The following is a 23,804-nucleotide window of genomic DNA, read 5'->3' as shown; positions in this document are numbered from 1 at the left end:
ATGGACATTGTGGTTAGTGATTTACATAATGCAGTTAATAAAATATTTGTGGAATATTGAGATAAATTTTTATTTGTTCTTAAAAATATATATTATACCATATGTAGATATAATACAATACGCAAAGAATATTTATTTTGACGCTCTTTAACGTATTTATTCAAAAGCCCTTCAATACATTGCGCTCGGAGGAAAATCGGTGATTTTCTCCATAATTTCACGGCAATTTTCGAAAAAATCTCCAATTTGGGATGCATTAAGATATTTCGTCGTTTCAAACGACAAAGAAAAGCCCCTTAGGCGGGTGGGAAAATTCCCTCGATGAATGGCCCCTTTGTTGTCCCTAATTTAATCCAACTTATTCAAGAAAAATCATGAAAACATTCGCGTTAATGGCATATAGTAGGTACTGGGGCGATAAAACGTAGAGGCGTGTATGGCTTTATTCTTAAATCGTACCTGAAATATTTTTATTGAACATAAATTAAATTAAAATTGGCAAATTCCAATTATAATGAAAGTACATATGCAGTAAAAAAAACAGATAATAATATACAAATATTGTTTAATCATATTAATTTGATCTTTTGTGGCAATATATCAAGTGATAACCCGATGCGTTATAACAAGGTAAACCAGCAACTACTATTAAGTAAGTTGTGAGACACCAGACTGAAAGCAAAGTTTGTAAGGTAGTCACACAAAATTTGTTTGCTAATTACTGTTGAATTTATTGCTTTTAGAACGCTTAAGAAATGTTAGACATGAGAGAAAATATTCAATGAATGTAAATAAGTAGCTATTTCAATCCAATCATATGGGCATACATTTTCACCAGTGAAAATATAAATTATCTGGCAGGCTATATGTAATAATATATCTATTTACATACCAATCATTATTTATTTACATCCTATGTATAAATGTTACAGTGAATGTGTATTTTTTGCTAAAATTATATTTTCACTTATAAAGTCCAAATACATTTTCACCACCAGATATATATTTCTACTAGCATAAATATGATTTAACTGATGCGCAGATGCTCTGCTTTAAAATGTCTATTAAATTCAATTCGACAGTTTTGAAACGTCCATTTGCTGTTCAAACCCAAACCTAACATAATGAAAGTTAAAATAACACATATCAGGATCGTAAATTAAATAAATAAAAATAAATGCCTTTATTAATTTTAATGTAAGTAAGAAAAAAATAAGTTATATTTAGCTAATGAAATGTATGTCTCTGTCTCTAAAGCTAAATTTTCGATAATAATAATTATCTAGCGAGTTTATAATTGTCTTGTAGTTTCGCTCTGAAAAATCATGAAATTGATTCTTAATGTAATATATGCATATTGTTCTTCGTTTTAATTTTTTTAAAATAATTTAACAAAATTTAGTTGTCTATGTTTCATTAATGTTTTAATTCATATTCGACTTTATGTTGTTTTCTTTCTAAGATTTTTTACGAAAAGTATATTGTATATATTCTATAATTAATCACAATTCCATTTTTAGTTGGGATAAAAATAAATAACAAAGGCATTGAGATAGAAACTAAAATATGTACATAATACATATATAACAATGCATGCGTCGGCTAATGGTATGACGAGTATTAATGGATATAAAGATGGATCAAAAGATACTTTGCAACGTTGCGATATCATATCTAGATACATCTATCGTATAGTCTATTGTGTTTGCGTGACTATAGTTTATACTATACTATAGATATACAAACGTATAGTTAAAGTATGAAAGTAATGCAAAACATTATCGATAATGTTTTCTTGCCTATTGAGACGTTATTTTGGAGCTGATTTGGTTTGCTATTTAATTTTGAAATGGTGACAATCTGTGCAACAAAAACTACAGACCAGTCGCAGCGTTATATATAAAGCTATGTCTTCAATTATTTTTGACAAGTGGACCAACATAATGGTTTTCATCCCGTCCGTTCCATTGCCATCCAAACAGTGACAAAATCTCTTGATGAATACAAATATACGTCGTATATTCTAATTTAAAAAAAGTTAGTAGTAAACAATTGCCAATTTAATTGAATTGCATGAATTGGACGATTGAGTTGTTTATTTTTCTTAATGAGTATTTAGGGGGCGTAACCCTAGGGGTGGTTGACCTCGCGGCCAATGAGACTCCTCGGTGAATCCTATTAGACTGTTTATTATTTTATATTTACAAGTTTGTTAATGGACGAATACGGCGTGACGTTTCTCGTGATGTCGGAGTTCGTGCAGTTGATGATGCTCAGGATGGCTCAAGCTGCATGCGACAGGTGTCAGGAGTGTCAGGTGGGGACGCGTAGCTGGTTCCTCAGGAAAGCTGCTGGTAGATCGACTGCCGCTGACTCCGCTCTCTGGCGTTTGGTCTCTTGTCTCGTGCCTCAGCGTCTCGTCTCTGCCGTCTCCTCGTCGGAGTATGGGCTTATATTCTTTTGGGGGATGCACACTTGCTGGCCAATCACGCTTGTGCGTCGATCTCCTAGCCAATCGCTGAAGTCGCTTCGTAGAATTCGAGAAATCGGATGTTGCATATTTGGAAGCGAGTTTTTGCTTGCCCCGACTTTCGAATTCTACGGAAAGGGTTTGCTGTTGTGATGATTAATTGCATCCGCACCGTTTAGTCACAAAAGGGATTCTCTTAACGACCCGTGTTGTGTGGTCAAAAGAAATCCCTCTTGTGCCATGATGTTTGTCTCATTGTTAATGGTGAACATTCTTGGTTACGGGCATTAACAATGAAACGATTGCCCTTTTTTTGTCTGTTGCTATTCATGGTGGTCGCCAGTCGCCACAAGTACATGGTAAAACTTTTTAATTCATCAAAGCATATAAAATATTTTTCAAGCATTTTTATTCGGCAGATAGATTTAATCTAATGCCGCCTGACGTATATAAGTTATTTTAGCCCATAAAAGACACACCTCTCATATTTTCAGAACGAACGGGATATAGCTGATTTGTCTTTTCTGCGAATTGTTTATGCTCATAAATCATATACTCGTCGCGCACATTAAACGCAGCCCTTTTGACGTCCTACGTGGCGGAAAAAGTGCAGAGAAAGCAAAAACGTGGAAAAAATCAGCAGAGACACGTACGTGTATATAATCGGGTAGGGGATTTTCCATACGTGATTCACGACCTAGCTTCGATATAATGAGCACATACAAAAAAAGAACAACGGCTCGTGACTTTCTTGTTACTGAGCAGATGATAGGATCATATCGGTTTTGGTGCAAATTAATGTGAAAATATGTTAGACGCATAAAAAAATATTACGCAATAAGCAAACTGTTAAAATGTAAATCACATAACGAAAGTTTTCGTCATTTCGTGACATTTTTATAGTCGAGCCGACGATGGGTTGATATCTGACCCTTTTATAAATTAACATGATCTTCACCAATCCTGATTTATTTGGGCAGTGCTTTTCTCGGGCAAAAAAGGACCGAAATTTATACGTGTCATAGGTCACGCGACTAGAGATATATATGTGGAAAACAGCACAGGAAAAAGGCATACTAGTGCGAGGAGATTCGGTATATCAAAGAAGATAGTAGTAATAGTATTTCGATAAGCACACTGTAATACGTGCAGGAACGTGAGAAGACGCTCTGTTGCTTTTTTACTACGATCGGATAGCTTGTATAAAATGCGTCTGTGTGTAAAAAATATTTGTAGGAAAAACTATAGATATACACTGTGCCGTTTAACCAATTTTTTTGTATTTTTTTTATTATTAAAAAAGAAAATATATATATATGCATGTATTTATATGAAAACTCTGAAACTAAGCTGTTTGTTAAAAATAATTGCTTGTCCAGTCAGAGTTTTTATGCAACGTTATTCGGCTGCAGTTTTCGTTTAATTAATTAATTAATTAATGAAAAAGTGCAACCGAATAACGTTCAAAGAAAAAGCTGCTACAAAATAGTATAAATTAAGTTGTGCTTTATATACATATCTGTACATTTCATCTAAATAATTTGATATATAATAAAACTATTTAGTATTATGTGATAATTATGGTTTTAATTTTAATAAAAATAATTTTGGAGGGTCCAACTAGGGCATCCAAATACCAGGCCTAATTTATTACTCGGTTATACGGGTATTTTCCGGGAAAGAACCGGGTACCCGGTTCGGTTCCGGGTAATTTTTGTAAGCCGTTAAGAGTCCGTTTTTTATTATATTTGAATCTTTGATTAAATATGACGTGATATATTTAATTTTACTTTAATAATTAATATCATTTTAAAAAATAATAAGGTATTGAAATAAAATCAATATATTATGAAATGATTAATACTTTACTCAATCGAAATATTTTTTACATTCCATCGGTAGGTACATATATACATATACTTACATACTACATACATGTGTAACAGTACAAAACCGAAATATTTATTTTAACACATAATTGGCAATAATAATACAAATTGCACATGAAAAATACTGAGGAAATAAATTTTATTAAAATTATAAAAGAAATTAGATGATTGTATTTATTATATGTATGGTAGAGAAACAAAGTTTTAGAGATGTCCTTTTTGTAAAAAGATATATTTTAAAAACACTAACGAATCTAATGTGTTATATTTTCACCCTAAAACGCATTAAAATTTATTTTTATTTACAACTGCATCCTTTCAAAATAATCCATATGGGTACTTCTCGGGCACCACGCCCGCGTCCCGCAGTTGCATTAGGCTCGGGAGTTTCAGCCCATGGGCAACTGAGATCGATCCCAGTCTGGCGTTCGCTCCGGAGTACTGCGCACTCCGGCGCTAGGCCAGACCTCCTTCCTTGGTCGTCACGATTGACGACCGTGGACGGGTCTACCGTCGCGAAATGCTGTTGATGGTCTCCGGCATCACTAACCGTTGGAGACGGAGTTGGATAGGGGAAATGGAGGGGAGAGGGTGGTTTGCGGGCAGTCGCGCCCCGCTTACCTTGGGTCTCTCGGAAGAGAATAATAAAAGACAACCTGAAAGAAATAGGGGTTCTTTTTATCATCTACTCTTTATTTTTAAGTTTTTTTAGTTTGGCGGCTTAGGCATGCTCCGATCGAAGGAGCACGTGTGGGGGTCCTAAAAAGGGTTTGTTTTTGAAAGTATCCCGCATTAGGACACAGTGAAGCGGTTAAAGAAGGTTTTGGTGGTTCTTCGGGTCTCCGGGAGATGTTCCTAGCGGCGCCCTGTTGAACCATGTATGAGCGCTAAAAGTAGAAAGCAATTAATCGGGAAAAAAAAAAAAAAAAAAAAAAAAAAAAAAAAAAAAAAAAAAAGGAATTATATAGTATTTGCGACGAGCGCTCTAATGTGGGCGAACATCTTCGCGAGCGGAATATGCCTCGCAGAAGTGCTCGAAAGCCCGAAAGTTCTTTTTAGACGCAACGAAGTTTTGATGGGTTAAGGGACCTTCGCCCTCTAGCTCAAGAGCGAAGTGGAGCTGCGTTCGCTCCTCGTCGAGGAGTGGGCAATCCCACAGGATGTGCTCTGACGTCTGGTCGTCGTGGCCGCAGGGGCAGTCGGCGTCGTCTCTTAATTTGAAACGACGTAGATATGCTCCGAAAGCTCCGTGTCCGGTAAGGAACTGTGTGGTTGCGAATCCGCATCTCATCCAGCGCTTCTCGAGGCGACTTTTCACCTGCGGAAAGAACTTAAAAGTTAGGCGGCCAGTGGCGGCGGTGCTCCATCGCCTCTGCCACTCGTCCAATGAGGCCTTTCGAACGCTGTGTTGGATCGCTCTTTCCGTATCCTGCAATTTAGACACGTTCAGCGTCGGTTGGATCGTTACTTGTCCGACCGTTGCAGAACGGCTCCTTCTTAAGTGGAAGGTCGCGGACCTTCGCTGTGCGACTAAATCTATGGGTTCGACTCCGGCCAGAATGAGGCGAGCCGAATTTGGAGCCGTGTTGTAACACGCTGTTACCTGTTTCAGGGGTGCCGTCTGAGACCCTAGCAAGAGAAGTTGAGGGTGGCCTCGCGATGCCCTCTCGGCGAAAGCACCGGCTGCGTACGTTATTATTGACACATAAATCGCCTTGTACATAGTCAATTTTGCGCGAAAGTTTAACCCCCAATGGCGGCCCCCCAATCTTAGTAGTTTTCCCATCGCGCAAAATAATCCATATCTATGCATTCGCTTATCTCGAAATCTATAGGTCGCTAAGTGCTGTCCCTTTTTTTGTCGTTCAAAGACGTTAGTCGCTTAAGAACGCCGATTTGGCTCTTCCATTTAATTTGAAGTAATGGAAAAAATTAATAAAATGAAATTAACCTGATACCCGTCAAAAATTACCTGGTTTTCGGTTCCATGAAAACATGGCGGGTACCCGGGTACCCGGTTCGAATGCCCTAGGTCCAACCAATTGATCAAACGATCATTTCAAACTTAGTCAGATACTTTTATAATATTTTCTGGAATGAAAATGACAGTGTTCTTTAACCTTAGATGACACATATAGAAATCATTAAAAAATAGCAGATATGCATTGGCATCTAAAGATATCATGAACTCTTTTTTTGTATAATTTAAGGTCAAAAAACATGTTGATTTATTGAAATAATATTTATATAACTTATGCTCTCCCACATATTAATAAATTTCGAAACAACGCGCAAAAATATCAGTCACGGTGAAAGGGTTAATTGCTGGTATTTGTATATATATCTTTGTTTTAATTTAGTAAATATAGTATTACTGGTGTTACTCCACACAGGCATATGTTAAAATGGGTTTAGTTACTTGTTATTAGATTAAAATTTAACTTTTTATAAACATCGGTCTAAGGGTCGCAATAGCGGCAAACCATTAAGAACAAATTTTGTTTATTAAATTTAAGCTTAGAGTCAATGTGTTTGTAAATTTAAGTATTTAACGCTTGTTCTCCATTTGACGTTATTGCTCATTTCATTTAGGAGACGTAGTGGCAATGTTTTTTGCTCCATTATGCTCTGATTAGCAATTATAAAAGGGTATTAAGGCTTTTTTTTTATAAATTGCTGTTGGCTGCTATAGCAGGTTAGATACGGCCATTTCGAATGCAAATTTTATATTTTCTCAAGGCGACAGATATCTTTGTGTCGTGCGTACTTTACAACTTAATCTGTTAAAAGATTGCTCACGGTAGTGTCACATTTTAACGTTGAAACCCATTTTCTCCTATACGGTTAAAACGCTTTATCACATGTCAAACTAGTCTTTTTTATATTAATAAGTAGTACAATTTATACCATGGTTTAATCTTAAAAATATATAACCACAAGTATAAACTTGTACAGAATTAGATTGGAATATGTCGATATAATATATTTAACCTAAAATATGATCCAATGTTATTCAATGCACACATTTGCTTGATTATTTATTTATGAGTTTCACCCAAATTTAATCTGTTCAGCAAATAAATCTCACGTTTGAAATGCACTATAACAATGCAATCACAAAGCTTTCACACGAGTGTCCGTACAATAAAAACATACATAGTACACCAACACGTATAGTTTAATATTCGGACTAATTAAATGCATAATAAAGTTTACTTTGCGATATGTGGCACGTTTGACAGATTTTGAACAATGGAAAGCCAGCGATTTGCATTGTAAATTTGTTTTGTGTTCAATGAAATTTTCGGATGAACGGATAAACGTGTTCCCCTATACATTCGATACACTCTGTTGGCATTTAAACAAAAACCAAAAAAATAACTGAAACTTCAGTTATTTTTTTTAATTATTGTATATACATCATTCAATTGCAAAATATATTTTAATGTAGTGTACAAAATACAATATAGTATAATGCTTTATATCAATTGTAATGGAATATTCGCGTCAGTGCATCGTAGATATAAAAAAAACATTAAATAAAGAAAGGGCTTATCTAAATCCATTTAAATACTAATGGATTTCCTTTATCTTTATAGAAACTGCTGATATATACCCTTTGAACTCTCAAGCCAAAAGCTCGTGTAGATTAATCTTCTGAAATTCACTGCTTTAAAACTTCACAAGTCTGAACATATGTTTTACTTGTAATAATACATTGCAAATTCTTATGTATATTTAATTTAAAAATATGTTACGAAACGTATGAGTAAGTTCATCAATGGGGCAATATTGACAAGCACACTGTTTATTTGCCATCGTTGATTTAGGAAGCTTCCTTTAATTTCACTAGTAAACAAAGGTACACCTACCTTTTCAAAAGCATATACAAGATTAAACCGAAAGGTGTTCGTAAAGCGTGAATACCTCAAATTGTATGCAAATATAAAAGTATAATATTTAAATACGCATCCGAGAGTATAATCGCTTTGTGTAATATGGAAATAAGGGCGAAATGTACATTTGTCGGGATTAAATTTCTTTGCCTTGTATTATACACACATATACATGTATCGCCTTAGGAAATACCATTGAAGATACACATATATTATATAGATTATATATAGTAGACATTGAATTTTAATCTTGAGCGCTTACACACATAATTAGTTAATTAATGTACTATCAGCTTGACTTTGTGCCTTCATTCTTGGTATCATTCACTTCCTGTAGCAAAGAGATTTATTGTTCGGTACAGAAAACGTTTCCTCGTATGTGCTATTATCGCACGCTATCCATTAATTAGGCATCAAGTGATTAATGCAATGTACATATGTGCGTGTAGATGTATTGAGTCAAACTCAGTTTAATTGCTGTGTACGTTCCGCACTATAAATTATCATGGGTCATCAATAAACGTTAATAAATGGATTAAAGCAATCAATTATACTACACATCGATGCAATGTGTGGCAACTATGTATCATGAATTGAATAAGCTGCAGACCATGATTTCTCTTAGTTTTACAAATACATATAGATTTTAAAACAGTACATATAATATAATATATTATTTGTTTCAAAATCTATTTATTGAAGGTTTGCAAATAACCTTATAAGTCATACATATTTTATAGTATATATATAGTATTCTTAGCATTACCTTTGTAATCTTCTGGGTAATTTTTTTATATAAAATGTTTTTTTATATAATAAACTGTTTATATTTCATTATCTGTAAATGTACATAGCAACAAAAATTCAGGGAGTATATTGTTTTTTTTATTTGTTTCAGAGTTAGATTTGGATTACTTGGAAAGGTGCGAAGGAAACACTCGCCCGCAGGGACCCTCGTCTCCGCCAGAAGCCAGTCCCGACTCTCTGGATCTGGTTAAGGTGGTGGTACTGGGGGCCCCTAACGTAGGAAAGACTAGTATTATACAGGTGAGCATACATACATATATGGAATTTTCAGAGGAAAGCAGCTTTTAGCGAAGATTAAAACGCAGCGATTGGGTTTGCTTCTTTCGAAGTGCGGGGTTTAAATAAAGGGGTGAGTCTTATTTTGGGGTTGGAGAGCCATCGAGGCAGACAGACGCTTGTCATCGGACGTAATTGGAACTTTTAAATTCACAACGTTCTTCAACGCCACGCGAAGCTCGTTACAAGTCAAAAATGACGGGTCTATTTCGCGTTCAAAGCTCCTTTGTGTGAATTAAATATCTGATCCGAGATAAAGTAAATGAAATTGTGAAAAATAAATTGAAAGCTGTAAACAAATTTATAACTTTAACGCGATCAAATTATTTAAAAAGCTCGCCTTTATAAATTTATCCAAAATAGTTTAATTGCAGCAAACATTGAATATGCCTGTGTTTTATTGAAATTTAAAGTATGTATAGTGGAACTTTGGTTTACGAGCATAATTTGTTCTGGAAATATGCTCGTATTTCAAAACACTGATATAGCAAAGCAAGTTTCTTAAGCCCAAAAAATATTTATAAAAAAATTATTGAAAATTTTTTATTCAATTAAAATACTGCTATCTATCACTAATAGCTCAATGAAATATTTTTTTTTTCGTGAAACTTTAAATAGAAACCTTTACAATGACACTCTTGCCTTTTTGGTTTGTGAAAATGTAACATTGCATTCTCAGATCTAGGAAAATTCCCCATCAACAATTGATCGTTAGTATTTTTCTAGGAGGGGGCAAAAGTTTGCCAGTCAGGGGTCTTTTTTTAACATTGCGATTTCATTAAAATTCATAGTATTTTATTTAATAACATGTAATTTTCTGACCATTTATAGTGAATATTACTACTCACTTAAATGAACCAAACATCTCCAATATGAAAATTAATCAATTAATGTTTTAAATGTTTTAAGCAGCGTCGGCATTTTAAATCAAACCAAAATTGTGACTGACTGAGACTAAGAATAGTAACTTAATTCCCTTTGAATCACTCTCTGAACAAAGCTGTAAAAAACTACGTGAACTTCATGCTAACGAGAAAAATTCAGTTTTATGTTTTTCTGTAATACGAAATTAGACTATTTACATTTACTACATATATATACGTACGTCATCATTATTTGGTTAGTAAAAATAGAATACCTCTTTTACTTTCCTTTAAAATTTGTGACAATGGTTGCTTTTTAAAAGAAGGTCTATTGTATTCTTGGACAATATCGCCACACGAATTCTGGCATTGCCAAGCAGAAATTTGAATGGACGACTAACTTTCATCATAAAGGGTTGTTCTCACTCGAAATCTTCCATTTAAACTTGCTTGCTCATTAAATGCATGAAGTGTTTTCACACGTGTGAGGGCCTAGAACGCCGTTGGTCATTATATCCCAAATAGAGAGAGGTGTATTGAAGGATTCTGTGCCTAGCACCTTTTTATTAATAACTTACTTTATCATCCGGCTTCGTCTAGAATAGATTTAAACCTATTTTTTATTCAATATAATTAATTTTATTTATCGTGTTATTATTTATTTATTTCATATATAAGTGTAATGCGCGGTTTCGCCCTGGTTGTATTAAACTTGCAAAAGTGCAACTTTTTGCGTCTGTGTTATTATAGCATTATTTTTGCATATTAGGTCATTCAGATATTGACTTATTTTGGTACTAGCTGGAAGCTTAAAGTTAAAAATATCACACTGGACTTTATCTCATGTAGCAAACACAAAATATAGTCTAGAAATTATTCAGTTAATATTTATATTAAAATTTGAATGAAAAAATCATGTAACCGATACAAAATATAATCCATTATTCAATAATAATATTAAAAGTAAAGTCAGAATGACATGTGCAAATATCACGTCGCTACTACTCACAGATTGTAGAGAGTTTTTACGACAGACAGACCTATACTATATATTTTTTCTGTTTTATAGTATAGCTCTATGCTTGTGTATGATTTTACGTATATTATATTCTTCACATTTGGGTCAAATAAATCAATATTTTAGCCCAGACGCTGTAAATAAAGTCTCTAGTTACAATTGTGTCATTTTTAGCAATTGTATTTATAACTTATTTATTGCTATGGTGAAGAAACGGGAAATTGGGTAAAAAATTAGCTTAAATGAGAAGGTCAGTAAGATTCTGATAATTAATACATTTCTATGTCTCTCTAAATCTTACGGTTTGGATCGTTACTTTAATTAAATACGTACGCTTAATACCTTCACAACCAACGCGTTTCCTTGCACAATTTTGGTGTACCTGAATTCCTTAGAAGCATAATAAGATTAGTTTATGCTGTAAAATTACACTGGATTTACGGAAGGATTCATCTGAATAACAACTAGCTTCTCATGGTTCATTATCTTGCTATATTAGTAAGATAAGTATTCTTTTGGTTTCAAAATGTTTATTAGAAAAAACAAAATTAAAGAGTATTTTTAATTTAAATATTGATGTCGAAAATTGAGCTAGGTCGCACATAAGGTATTCAAAATTATTTAATAATGAGCTGATTCAGCTCATAGAGAATATCTTATATGTATTAAAAAAAATATTTACCAATTACGACATAATCTCAGTATCTTGGTAATTATTATATACATTGGTCTGTTTTTACAAACATACGGTAAAATTTGATTTATGTACTTTAAAAACATTTAAGCATCGCTAAAGCTAGTTGTGTTATCTCGGAACATATGGGTTAAATTTGTTAAGCGATGTATGCTGAAAACTGTAGATAAACTTTTTTCGGGATAAGTAATACAATTAAAATATTTTTGCAGTGAGAATGAATTATATTTCAACTAAACTAAGTGAAAATCTTGAATTAAAATTGGAAAACTATCTGACTTTTTCAATTTCAGTTGATAAAACTACAGATATTACTGATTTGGCGCAAATAGCTTGCGATAAAAATGTTATTGCGACTAAAAAACAGCTTGATATTGTCTCTCTCAATGATTTTATAATACTAAAGATATTTTTTTAAATGTCTATGAGCTTTCAATAAATTACAATGCATAATCAATGTCAGAAAAGACAAATAAGTTTGTTATGAATTTATTACTATCTAATCAGAATTTTTATTTTTCCAAATGCAAACTTTAGTGTATTTTACCTTATACTTCAGAAAGTGTGTTCCAAATTTATTAAAATGTAATGTAATGTGCTAAATTTTTTAATAAAAATAATAAATTTAATACGTTCTTGAGGATTGAATATCCGACGGTTTTCTTCAATACTTTCAAAAATCGATATAAGATATGAGGGTTTAATTTATTATACATAAGTACGTTAGCTCTCCTACCATAGGATTTTAATACGATTTTGCTAATTCCACATTAAAATCATGTTTTTAGAAACGAAAATATAGTCAGTAAAAGGCCTTCATTACAGATATTTATTACGCGTCACTTAAAACTTCAGTCATAGAAAGTCAAAATATATTTGTCACATTTATCTTTAAGCCATTTAAATTAAAACTTGAAATATGGAAAAATTAAAAAAAAAGTATATTTTTCTGTATGCAATAATTATATAACAGTTGTAATTTAGAACATATTTTATAAATATTTAAGGGTTATTTTTTAATGTTAAGTTCAAATTAAAGAAATTAAAGAATGATGAAATAATTTTTAATTATTTAGTACTTTACACAATAAATGTAATTGATTAAAATTCAGTGCAACACAGTGCTAAAATAAAAGTACAATGAAGTTGGTATTCCGAATTTTTATTTGGAGAAAAAGTATTAGTAATATTTGATAGTACGTACCTATGTAAGCAATAATTTTCTTTTAAAAGACTAATAAAATTTTACACAGATCAAAAAATTAGATCTGATATTGATAAAAAAATAGTTTCGAGTAAAAAATATTAATTTTCTTTACATATTTCTTTGATATTAAATATTGCTGTATTGTAAATTTATTCTGAAAACTTTAGAATAATGGAAAAATACATTTTAATACTCGCTACATTTTTTTGGGGAGGGTGGTTAGTAAGCGTCCCGCAGACTCTTTTAAAGTGACAAAATTCATAATAGGCTAAAATTCATTTTTCATATTGTATTTCCAAGGCTAAAAAGTACATGGAGAAGGGAAAATAAATATTTAATTTTAAGGTAAGAAACGTAACACTTCATTGACATGAATGTCTCGCTTTTGTGAATAATAAATGATACATAAATTCTGCTCTTAACACTTTAACCCGTCTCCGCTCTGCGCACACCATGCGTTTCTTACAGACAAGACATCCTTCCCGACAGTCGCTACAAGAAGTATACGATTTACAATTTCAATTATGGCCGCTGTGAAGACACCTTTTTCACGCTTTGGCAAAGTTTCGCTTTCCCACGCGGTTCGTCCGACTGCGCTTTGAATAAATTCCCGCCGGCTTCCGGTCGGACTCGCCCCTCAGGCAGAAAGAGCTGGGGCGGAAGTTTATCTGGCGGAGAAGTTTTTACCACCCCTTTCAAGGACCCGCCCACCTCCCAGGGTGGTTTGAATAATGTACGGGGTGGATGGCTGGTACTTTTACGTTTTGTCGCGCCGAACGATAAATCGGCGCCGAATAGCAACGGATGTGTTTGTATGCATGTATGTGTGTGTCAAAGGGTCAATGGGAATTTTTTTTAAAAAATAGAAACGTAAAAAATGACTATGTGTAACATAAATCCATCTAAATTGACGTTTGACTGAACTTTGTAAAAAATGAACGGATTTATGTGACATAGTTGAAGGCGTGGTAAGGTATAATGTCTTAATATATTTATAGTTTTAGATATAATATATTACCTGTATCTACATTTTATCTGCCTCTATCTACAGATAAATCATGTACCTAAAATATTATTTTATAATTGTATTAAAAATGTTATAAAATAATATAGTAAAATAAATAATTTTGTAATGAAATCCGATATATACAGAAAAAAATACAAACTGAGGATCATCTCTTTTCGACATCCAGTAATAGTCTGCGATTATGTTCACATTCTTCCTTGGTATCGCAAGTTCATGATCTTTATGTTCTGGTGAAATCTTTTACCTTGTTCCTCGCTTGAAATCTGAAATGTTTAATATGTTTTAATTGCCACAAATATAGCAAAAACAATCCGATGAGTTAAAACATCTATGAGGAGCCATTGTCGTTTAAAAAAACATACACAAACACTGTGTAATTAAAAAGTAGTTTCACAAAGCTTGATACACACTATAGGTGGACGAAGGGTCCAGAGAGACACTGAGAAACAGACAGGCGCCAACAGGCTAGTGAACTACATTTATTGTTGTAAATATGGTTATTTTAATAACTACTTTGTGAGCAAATGCTTTTAACACAACTAAATTAATTATTTAATATAACATAAATATGTATATATTGTACATAAAAACCGTTTTACTTAACTTTTCTTTCTACTAAATGTATGATTTATGAAGAAACTGTTTTTTTTTTAATTATTTTGAGAATATTTATCAGCACCTGAAAAATAATATAAATCAATATTTACATTTAAAAAAATTTTTACGTCGCAGGCCTATGTTTTACTACTTTTGCAATTTTTCACTGATTATCACGACCTTGCTCTAATCTTTACTTATATAAGAGGAATATTTATTGTACAATGCTAATAAAATTCAATTTATATAAATATATATTTTAATAAATCATATATTATATACAAATAAACATGAACTATCGTTCTCATATAGTCGGTCATTTCTGAGAGCTTAAGAAAATTATATATAATTATAAGTATTTTATAAATAAGTATAAGTTACTTGGCGTAATAGGTGTATAAGTGCCTCTAAGTGTGTTATATATTTTTTTATTTTTATAAATATTACATACAGTGTGTTTTAAAATTATAAAATTAAATGCAATAGTGGTTCCTAAATACATTATTATATATTTATTTGGTTAGTGCAAAAAACTTTTCAATATAAATAATATAAATATATGTTGATAAATTATAATTCGCTCAAGAGCAGAAGTCGGAAACTTACGGTATCTTAAGTGAAATATATTTTCTACTTGAACTACGGTGTCGGGAAAGTAATTATGTTAGATTTTAAATGCGATAAGTATACTGGTTGCTTGTCGGAATATTTATGAAATTTAAATTAATACCATCACGACCTAACAGGCTACACCAATGCGTCACAAAGGTCACAAAAATATCTAGGAAACGTTCTGAACCCAAAAACTTTGATTGTCGATAGCACAAATTTTTAGCAGCAAATAAGCGAATCGTTTTCCAATGCTCCTTAAAGAAAGGATCTGGGATATAAAAACTGATAATAACCAAATATCCTCTTAAAAATCTCAATAAACTTTTCTAAGTATTCGGGGGATTAAAATTATAGAACCCAATTCCAAAATGCTGCCAACTTAAATGTCATAGAAGACGCGAATAACTGACGGATCGTCAAACTGAAATGTGTTCCTAATAATAGGTTATAATTATAACAAAGCCAAGCATCTTGGTAGATTTATTGCAGACGTTGTTTATGTATAGAGAGAACCTCCACCTGCTCTCAGAAGTGATTTCGAAATCTTTAGTGGAAGTTTCTCTAATCAATAGTCGTAGCAATAATCTGATGGCGAACGAGATCGTGAAAATGACACATTCAGCACTTTCCGACACTAAAGAGCATTATTTAAAAAATATGTTTTTTATTTTAAAAAAGTTCTCAGTTTGTCACTAAAATATTTTTCGATGGATGCAGAGTTTTTACTACTATTTTTTTCCATTAGTTATTACTTTTTCAAGTTCACAAGCAAAGCTTAACAATACATTTTATCACACTACAATTTCGTATAATAGTGAAATTTTAAATTAAAAAAATATTAATAACTTATTTATTATTCTTCAAAAAATAATAAAAAATTGACAATTGCAAAAAACATATATTCAATAAACTAGATTATATTATTTTCCACGGCGGCTGAAATATATATTATTTTTAAATTGTCTATTGCTTTATTGCACCCTTTTTATTTACGAAGTATATAAAGTGGCACTGGGGAAAAATGTCATAAAACATGAAAACTCTTTGGAGAGCACCTACCTCGTTTTCACAGACACAAATGGGATTTTGGTGTTTCAGAATGACAATAGATGGTCGTTATGGACGCTGGCTCTAATGCATAGGTCAGCTTTTTTCTGAAATAATCTTGTTTACCACCGACATAAAAAGGGAAAATCGTTTAAGTTATAAATAGCTTTGAAAAATAAAAATTTCAACGCGGGTATTTTTCACGGCGTCATCCTCGCTCCACCGCTGTGAAATTTAATAAAACCCTACATAGAATATCAAGTATGAGAAAATATTGCTCTAGTCTTGAAGCGGTATAAATTTATGAAAGTGATGCATTAAAATTTCAAATTGTTTAAGTGCAAGATATGAAATTTCAGTAGCATTGGAAAACAGCATAAGACGTAGTAGGATGTATACACACAAACCCTGATATAATTCTCGGTCTTAGTTCTTCATGGAGCGAATTAATAGGAGTTCGTCCGAGTTGTTTGCCAAGTTTCATATTTCACGGTACGTTTTCAACTTCTCGGAAAGCGGGTGTTTCCATTGGATATTTTCGCATTATAACGTCTACTAAATTGGATATTCTCAAATGTCGATTTCGAAAAACGATACTTGGCCGTTGTGTTATATTATAACGAAGCACGAAAAAATAATTAGCACTGATGAAAGGCATAAATAATATCCTTAAGCTCAAAGCATTATATAATTATTATAATGTTTTAATTAATACCTAAAAATTTGGTAAAATTAATTAAAAAAAAAACATTTTTAAATTAAAATTTAATATAATTGTATGAATATGCTATTACATATTTATTTTGTTAGAGAACAAATATTAAATACTAGCTGTACCGACAGATAGTATTTAATTCAGTACCTCACTATCGTGAGGTACCGAAGCTAGAGAGTGTGTGGATGCCGGACCCTCAACTTTTTGGGTTTTAAATATTATTTTTGCTTCGTTCTGATTTTTTTAAATTTAATGGTTCAAACTAGACATTATTATTTATAATTTTCAATGATAATAAAAATGGTTCAATCTATAAAAAACTACTTAACATTTTCAATTCATTTGAAAATATGTTTACAACTTGACTAAATATTTACAGAAGAAAACATTTTATATTATTTAATGTTAGATTTGAAACTTTGCTACTTATTGATAAATCTAAATATTGTATATCATTTATGAATAGGTTTAAAACTTAGCTAGATAGTAACAAATTAAACATTGTACAATGAAATCTTAATAAAGCAAAGCTCACGGAACCAATAAATAAATTTCGATATGCTGAAAATTCGTTATATTGAATATAAAGAAAATGATATATTTTATTTTATTTTTAATTACCATATTACTATAGCATGAAACTAACTTCTTAAAGATTGACAGACGTTTTTTGTCTATTTTAAAGGATATTGTATGAAACAAAAATAAAATTTGTGAAAAAAATGTTTTATAAAAAAAGTTTGAGGGTCAGCGAAACATCAGTAATGTCGCTTTTAAACACATCTGGCACACGCCAAGTCAAGGACGAACTGAATTTTGAGTAATATTTTGTCAAGTTGTAACGTCATTCTTAAATTCGGATCAAAATATTTCGTTATACTGATATCAGTCTTCGTTACAGTGAAAACATTTTGTATGAAAGTTTTTCGAGGATAAATTAAACTGGGAATTTCGTTATTTCGGTATTCGCTACCAATAGATTTATTATTATTGTTTTCAAATTATTATTGTTTTATAATTATTAGTCTTATTAATGTTTTCGACTGAGTAAAAATCAGCCCCAACAAATTAGTTTTTTTATGATTAATGTTTTCTGTCTTTTATAAAAATGACAAATTAATTATAAAACAAGCTAAAAACAATATTTCACATTAACAATACAAATTAAGATTTGGATGTAGTATTTTGATTTTTTCTGTTATTGCGGTAATTAATTTATTTTCTTAGAAAGAATTTAGAAATACTAAATAACGAGCACCCGTTTCTTTGGAAGCTGTTGTTTGCCATTATTGTACATAAAAACCAGAAGGTTGCGTGTTTAGATCACGTCGGGGTCACCATTTTTGCGCCATGATTCCAATGGGTGCAGATTATGAGCAGGATCAGTCAATATGGTAGACGTGTTCTCTAAAATAATAAAATTGTATCTTGTTTCGACTTTTATTTATTTTAATCGCTCCATATTTATACTAAATATTTAATACGGTACACGTGTACTAATGATAATAAATTATTAAAGAGAAACACGTGTAAATAATTAATTACATACAATTTAATTTATTTGTAACATGTGTATAAAATAAATTTGTTGTTGCCATGCGAATTTATGTAATAAAAATAATATGCAGTTAAATTGTTGGTTCCGACATATCCATAATCACCGGCGGCAGGCTTTAGTAGACAAGAAACAATATTTCTGTCCATGTCGTTCCACAGTCTCTCAAAAGAGATGTAGTCTGTACCAACTTTTAAAAGGCAATCGATTTAATTAATTAGGTTTCTTAAACGATCTTATTTTGTCATTCAAAAAATAATATATATATGATAAAAATTTTTAATAATTAAAATTTACTACCTAGCTCGATTTGAATTATTCATCCATGAGATAAGGAAAACAATTATGTTTTCCTTATCTCATGGATGACACATTAGTGTACCGTTTGATCAGAATTAAAATTAATAATCATTAATTCAGACATCTCAGACACACCGAATTAAAAAAGCATATAGTTCATATGGGATTTGAACCCAGGTCTTTCAGGTATAAGTCCTTGCACTAATTGCTTTTGAGTAAAATTAATAGTTGAAGTAACATTAATATAATGTGTTATAACTTTTCTATTAATCTCTAAAAAGCAATTTTTATTATATTATCAGTCATTTTTTTAAATTAAATAAAATCTTAATATGTAAAAAAATTAGTCTCGAAAAGATCAATAGCTACAAAACTGTAAATATATAAATATTTAAAAGATATGTACTATGTATTAAAATATTATAAGCCGCAAAATCTATATGCATAGCACAACAATAGTAATTAATTGGAACCATCGACTATGTAACGCTTAATTGCTGTTAAGCCTCCATTGTTGTCCTATGATATACAATCAAGAGGATAATGAGATTGTGTTTAGGTGTAATATTATTAATTATACATTCACTTTAATAACATATATGTTTTATCTTTGCAGCAATTCGTCTGGAACGACTTCTCCGATGAGTACACCCCGACGGACAAAAAGCACACGTTCTACCCATCGGTGATCATCAACGATCACCTTTACGAAGTGAAGATATCAGACATACCAGTGATACCATATTTCCCAGTAAATTCTTACTATGAATGGACAGACTTTAGGTTTTACGGGCTCAGAAACGCAACAGCTTACGTGTTAGTGTTCGATCTATCAAACGTCGAAACGTTCCAGTACATAAAGACAATCAGGGATCAGATTTTTGAAAGCAGGGACATGAGGAATGTTCCACTTTTAGTAGTAGGCAACAAGCAAGATTTGATCTATAATTCGAGTCATAACACTGTGGGTTCTAGTGGATCTGGTTCTACCAGCGCTTTGCAGCAATTGGCGTTGCCTTCGACTTCTGGTGGTAGTTCATTGTGCCATGGCGCTGATCATAGAGATAAAAAGAGAGACATTGTCAATCTGGTGAAGAAGCACTGGAAGTGTGGCTATGTAGAATGTTCAGCTAAATATAACTGGAGGGTGGTGGCGGTTTTTAAGGAGTTGATGAAGACCATAGATGCTATGGAACACGCTCATTCTTGTAAAGACAGAGAGGCTAGTACTCCCATGATGGATAATATCCACGAGGCGCTGGAAGGTAATAGGTGTGTGATTTTTTAGCGGTTCTTTATGCCCGGCTGGTTGAACTGTATTTATTTTAGCGATTTGCTCAAGAGCGCAGTTAAAATGTTCACGGTAACTGTGTGCGCCAAGATAACAAGGTGCAGGTGGGGCGGTATTAGATCGGCGAGGTTCAAAAGGCAGTAGGAAAATTCTGATTTATTTACCTATAAATATCATTGTGTTTACGTAGTATGCGAGATATAGTATCGAGCTATTGAAATATGTACAATATACAGAAACATATTATAATTTACAAAGAGCAACTCTAATATTATTAAAATTGAATTTTATGGCCTGTTAGTTTTACACATCAAATCTAATACAATGGTAACTATTCAAATGTATTTAAACTAAAATATTAATCAATTACATAAAATTCGTTATATTGAATGTAAGAAAGGTGATATATTTTTATTTTATTTTTAATTACTACAGCATCAAAATAACGTCTTACAAGATTGACAGATTTTTGTCAATTTTTAAGGATACTGTAATGAACTTCATAAAATTAGTTAAAAAAAATTTTTAATTTGTTTAAAAAATTCTAAGAAATATTGTGTCAAGTTGTAACGTTATTCTTAAATTCGGATCAAAATATTTCGTTATACTGAGATCAAAATCAAAACATTTTGTATGAAAGTTTTTCGGGGACAAATTGAAAATTCGTTATACTGGAAATTTCGTTATTTCTGTATCGGTTACAAAAAGATTTCACTATATATGTGTTTAAATTAAATTAAATTTTAATTTAACTTATTATGAAGTTTTAGTTTATCTGATTTGATTTTTTTAATCCATATCTTAAAATATTTATGTAATTTTTATTTTATGTACATATTCAATAGCTTGTTTTCTTTGTCAAAAATTCAGTAGGTATATACATTTTTTTAAAGTGATGAAATCGCTGCTTCTAATTGAATGTTATGTATTTTATAATAATTAAAACGCATAATAATCATGTGTGAAATAAAGCAATATTATTTTCCCTTTTTATTGTATAATCACGTGTGTATATAAACGATACGTAAAATGCTCAAATTAATTGCCAATTTTTTATCAGCGTGTATCCAATCACATGTTATTTATTAAAACAAAGAACTGTTGCTTGTTATTATCGAGTGTTTATTATTTAATCGAATAAGACTTTCAATTTTGTATCGATATATCTATCGCGTGTAAGTCTAGACGAATTTTTTTATACGACGATCTATTTTCCTAGAAACTATTCTGTTTTGTATAAATATTTAAAGGTAAACAATAAAAATGGTTGTCTTGTTTAATAAATACATATTAAAAATACACGTATAAAATGTTATGTAGTTGTACTGAGAACGAATTTTAGTATAATAATTTGCTATAAACGACTATACTTATAATGTGATTATTGAATAATAAACGTGCAGTGTAAATATAATATTTAATAATATTCGTTAGAGATATTATTAGCGATTTGTGTTCAATGTTTTTGTATAAGGTTAAATGATGAGCAAGTAAGAGTAAAGTACATTTTTTATTATTATATATTATAATAAAAGAAATGTTGATCTGTCGTTGGTTGTTTTAGATTTTTATTTATACTATAAATATAATAGTCAAACTTATACATGATGTTAAAACAAATAATATCAGCTTTATAAAATGTATCCGATGTGTATGTAATATTATACAATCATGCATAGTTGTGACGAATATATATAATATTTATTATTATATATAACAAGAATAAAATAAATCGATATTGTAATATTAAATTGTTTTATTTCTTAATATAATAAATTATGGTTAAGGCACAAACATAATATTATATTTAAAATTCTATATATAATATTAATAATATAAATATATATATTATTAAATTGTTTATATTTTACGCAATATTATATTTAAAAAAAATATTTACGTGTTTTTTTCGCGTTCATCTTGCTTTTTTTTTTTGATGAGTCTCTATATTTCGCCGAAGATTGTCCCAGCATCATCAGGAGTTTTCAACAATAGAGACTCATTAATAAAAACAAGATGAACGCGAAAAAAACACGTAAATATTTTTTTTATAATATATATATATATATATATATATATATATATATATATATATATATATATATATATATATATATATATATATATATATATATAATAGAAAACTACATAAAATTGCAAAACGTATACTAAATTAATAAAGATAGTGCTTACAAATTATACTAATAATGTGTTTATAGCGTATGAGTTTTCCCATTCTAATAGCGCATTAATTCTTTAATATAAAATATTTTCTACAGATTAAGTAATTAACAAAAATATTACGAAAATAAATTATTGAAGTTGCACCAACACCATGAAGTATGTAACAACAGCTCCGAGTACCTAAAATAAATAATTATAAGATTAGATATAGCTTAAAATATTTTTATAAAAATATAAGGACATTATTTATCTTATAATCTCGATTAATTGACTTACATAAGTTGAAAATCTGACAACATAATTTGTAATATTGAGATATATAATTATCACATCTTCTCTGAGATTGTTATAAATTGGAAAATAATTGCATAATTACCAACTTTGCTATAAGAATATACTCACAGAGGCGAACAGATCCAAAGACACGGTGAAAAACTTTGCTCCGGAGATACTCATTGCTTTTTGACATTGTTGACAAACAATCTGTACAAAAGTTTTCGCCTCCTCAGATCCATCGTACCAGTGGCAAGAGTAAGCCGCCTCCATCACAGAGGAACTCTGAAAATATTTCACGAATAAAAACACGATGTCTATTTATTGAGAAAATAAATCACGGGCGAACCTCTTCGATCAGACTGTTGCCAAAAATACAAAACAGGAACACTTGGGCCAGCGTATAAACAAGATATCCAATTACAGAGAACGCGTAAACATTTATTCCGTTGACCTAAATAATAATTAAAATATTAGGTGTAAGATATTTGATATATTTTATATTTATAACTCATAAATTGTCATTACTGTTTAAACCGATTGCCACTTTTTATAATATAAATATGTTTATTGTGTAGTTAAACTTATTTACCTATTGAAATATATAATTTACCTTGGTAGCTTGATAAGCGAGCAAAGTGAGAGCAATTGTAGAAACTAACATGTGCAATAAAAGAGCCGTTCCGTAAGTATCTCCAATTCCAGTGACCAATCTGAAATGTTAATCAAAATTTTAATTAAATACTAATTGCATTATATTCGCTTTGATTCAATTCAGTTGATAAGTTTCATTACTAAACGATAAATGGCGTCGATATGATATTTAATAATATTTTAATAACATGATATACAATATTTATGTTTAAGCTTATAAGTTTTCCAATGTTCAACTCATAGCATAGTATGTATAATATAATTATTAATAGCGATTTAAAGGTAGTTTCTAAGACTTTAGGAAGTGAATTTATATATTAATCGAGTCATAAATTACGCGTGCTTCATTTATATGGAATAATCCAAGAACAATGAATAAAAAATCAAACTGTTCCCTTAAAGTTTCTGATAGTATTCCCTCTTGGGTAT

At 31.0% G+C, this 23,804-nt stretch overlaps 2 protein-coding genes across 3 annotated transcripts in view; one reads left to right on the top strand and one right to left on the bottom strand.

Annotated features, from left to right (window-relative positions):
• Positions 1–20,753, top strand: part of LOC148229502 (ras-like protein family member 10B) — a 114,668-nt gene extending 93,915 nt beyond the window's left edge. For both annotated transcript variants that reach the window (XM_088197230.1, XM_088197231.1), the window contains 2 exons: positions 9,154–9,302; positions 19,590–20,753. In XM_088197230.1, coding sequence (XP_088053356.1) covers positions 9,154–9,302; positions 19,590–20,261 — 821 coding nt within the window. In that variant the 3' untranslated portion in view covers positions 20,262–20,753. The remainder of the gene's footprint in view (positions 1–9,153; positions 9,303–19,589) is intronic.
• Positions 20,754–22,486: 1,733 nt separating this feature from the next.
• Orco (odorant receptor co-receptor) overlaps positions 22,487–23,804 on the bottom strand; it is a 52,357-nt gene continuing 51,039 nt past the window's right edge. Inside the window, exons 8-11 of the mRNA XM_088196818.1 lie at positions 23,335–23,434; positions 23,071–23,175; positions 22,851–23,006; positions 22,487–22,628 (exon numbers count right to left, since the gene is read on the bottom strand). Coding sequence (XP_088052944.1) covers positions 22,578–22,628; positions 22,851–23,006; positions 23,071–23,175; positions 23,335–23,434 — 412 coding nt within the window. The 3' untranslated portion in view covers positions 22,487–22,577. The remainder of the gene's footprint in view (positions 22,629–22,850; positions 23,007–23,070; positions 23,176–23,334; positions 23,435–23,804) is intronic.

The sequence above is a fragment of the Plectrocnemia conspersa genome, unplaced genomic scaffold (genome assembly GCF_051122295.1).
Source record: "Plectrocnemia conspersa isolate PC_06_02 unplaced genomic scaffold, ASM5112229v1 ptg000011l, whole genome shotgun sequence".
Classification (NCBI taxonomy): Eukaryota; Metazoa; Arthropoda; class Insecta; order Trichoptera; family Polycentropodidae; genus Plectrocnemia; species Plectrocnemia conspersa.
The sequence above is the reverse complement of the archived record's forward strand: the minus strand, read 5'-3'. Positions and strand labels throughout refer to the sequence as shown.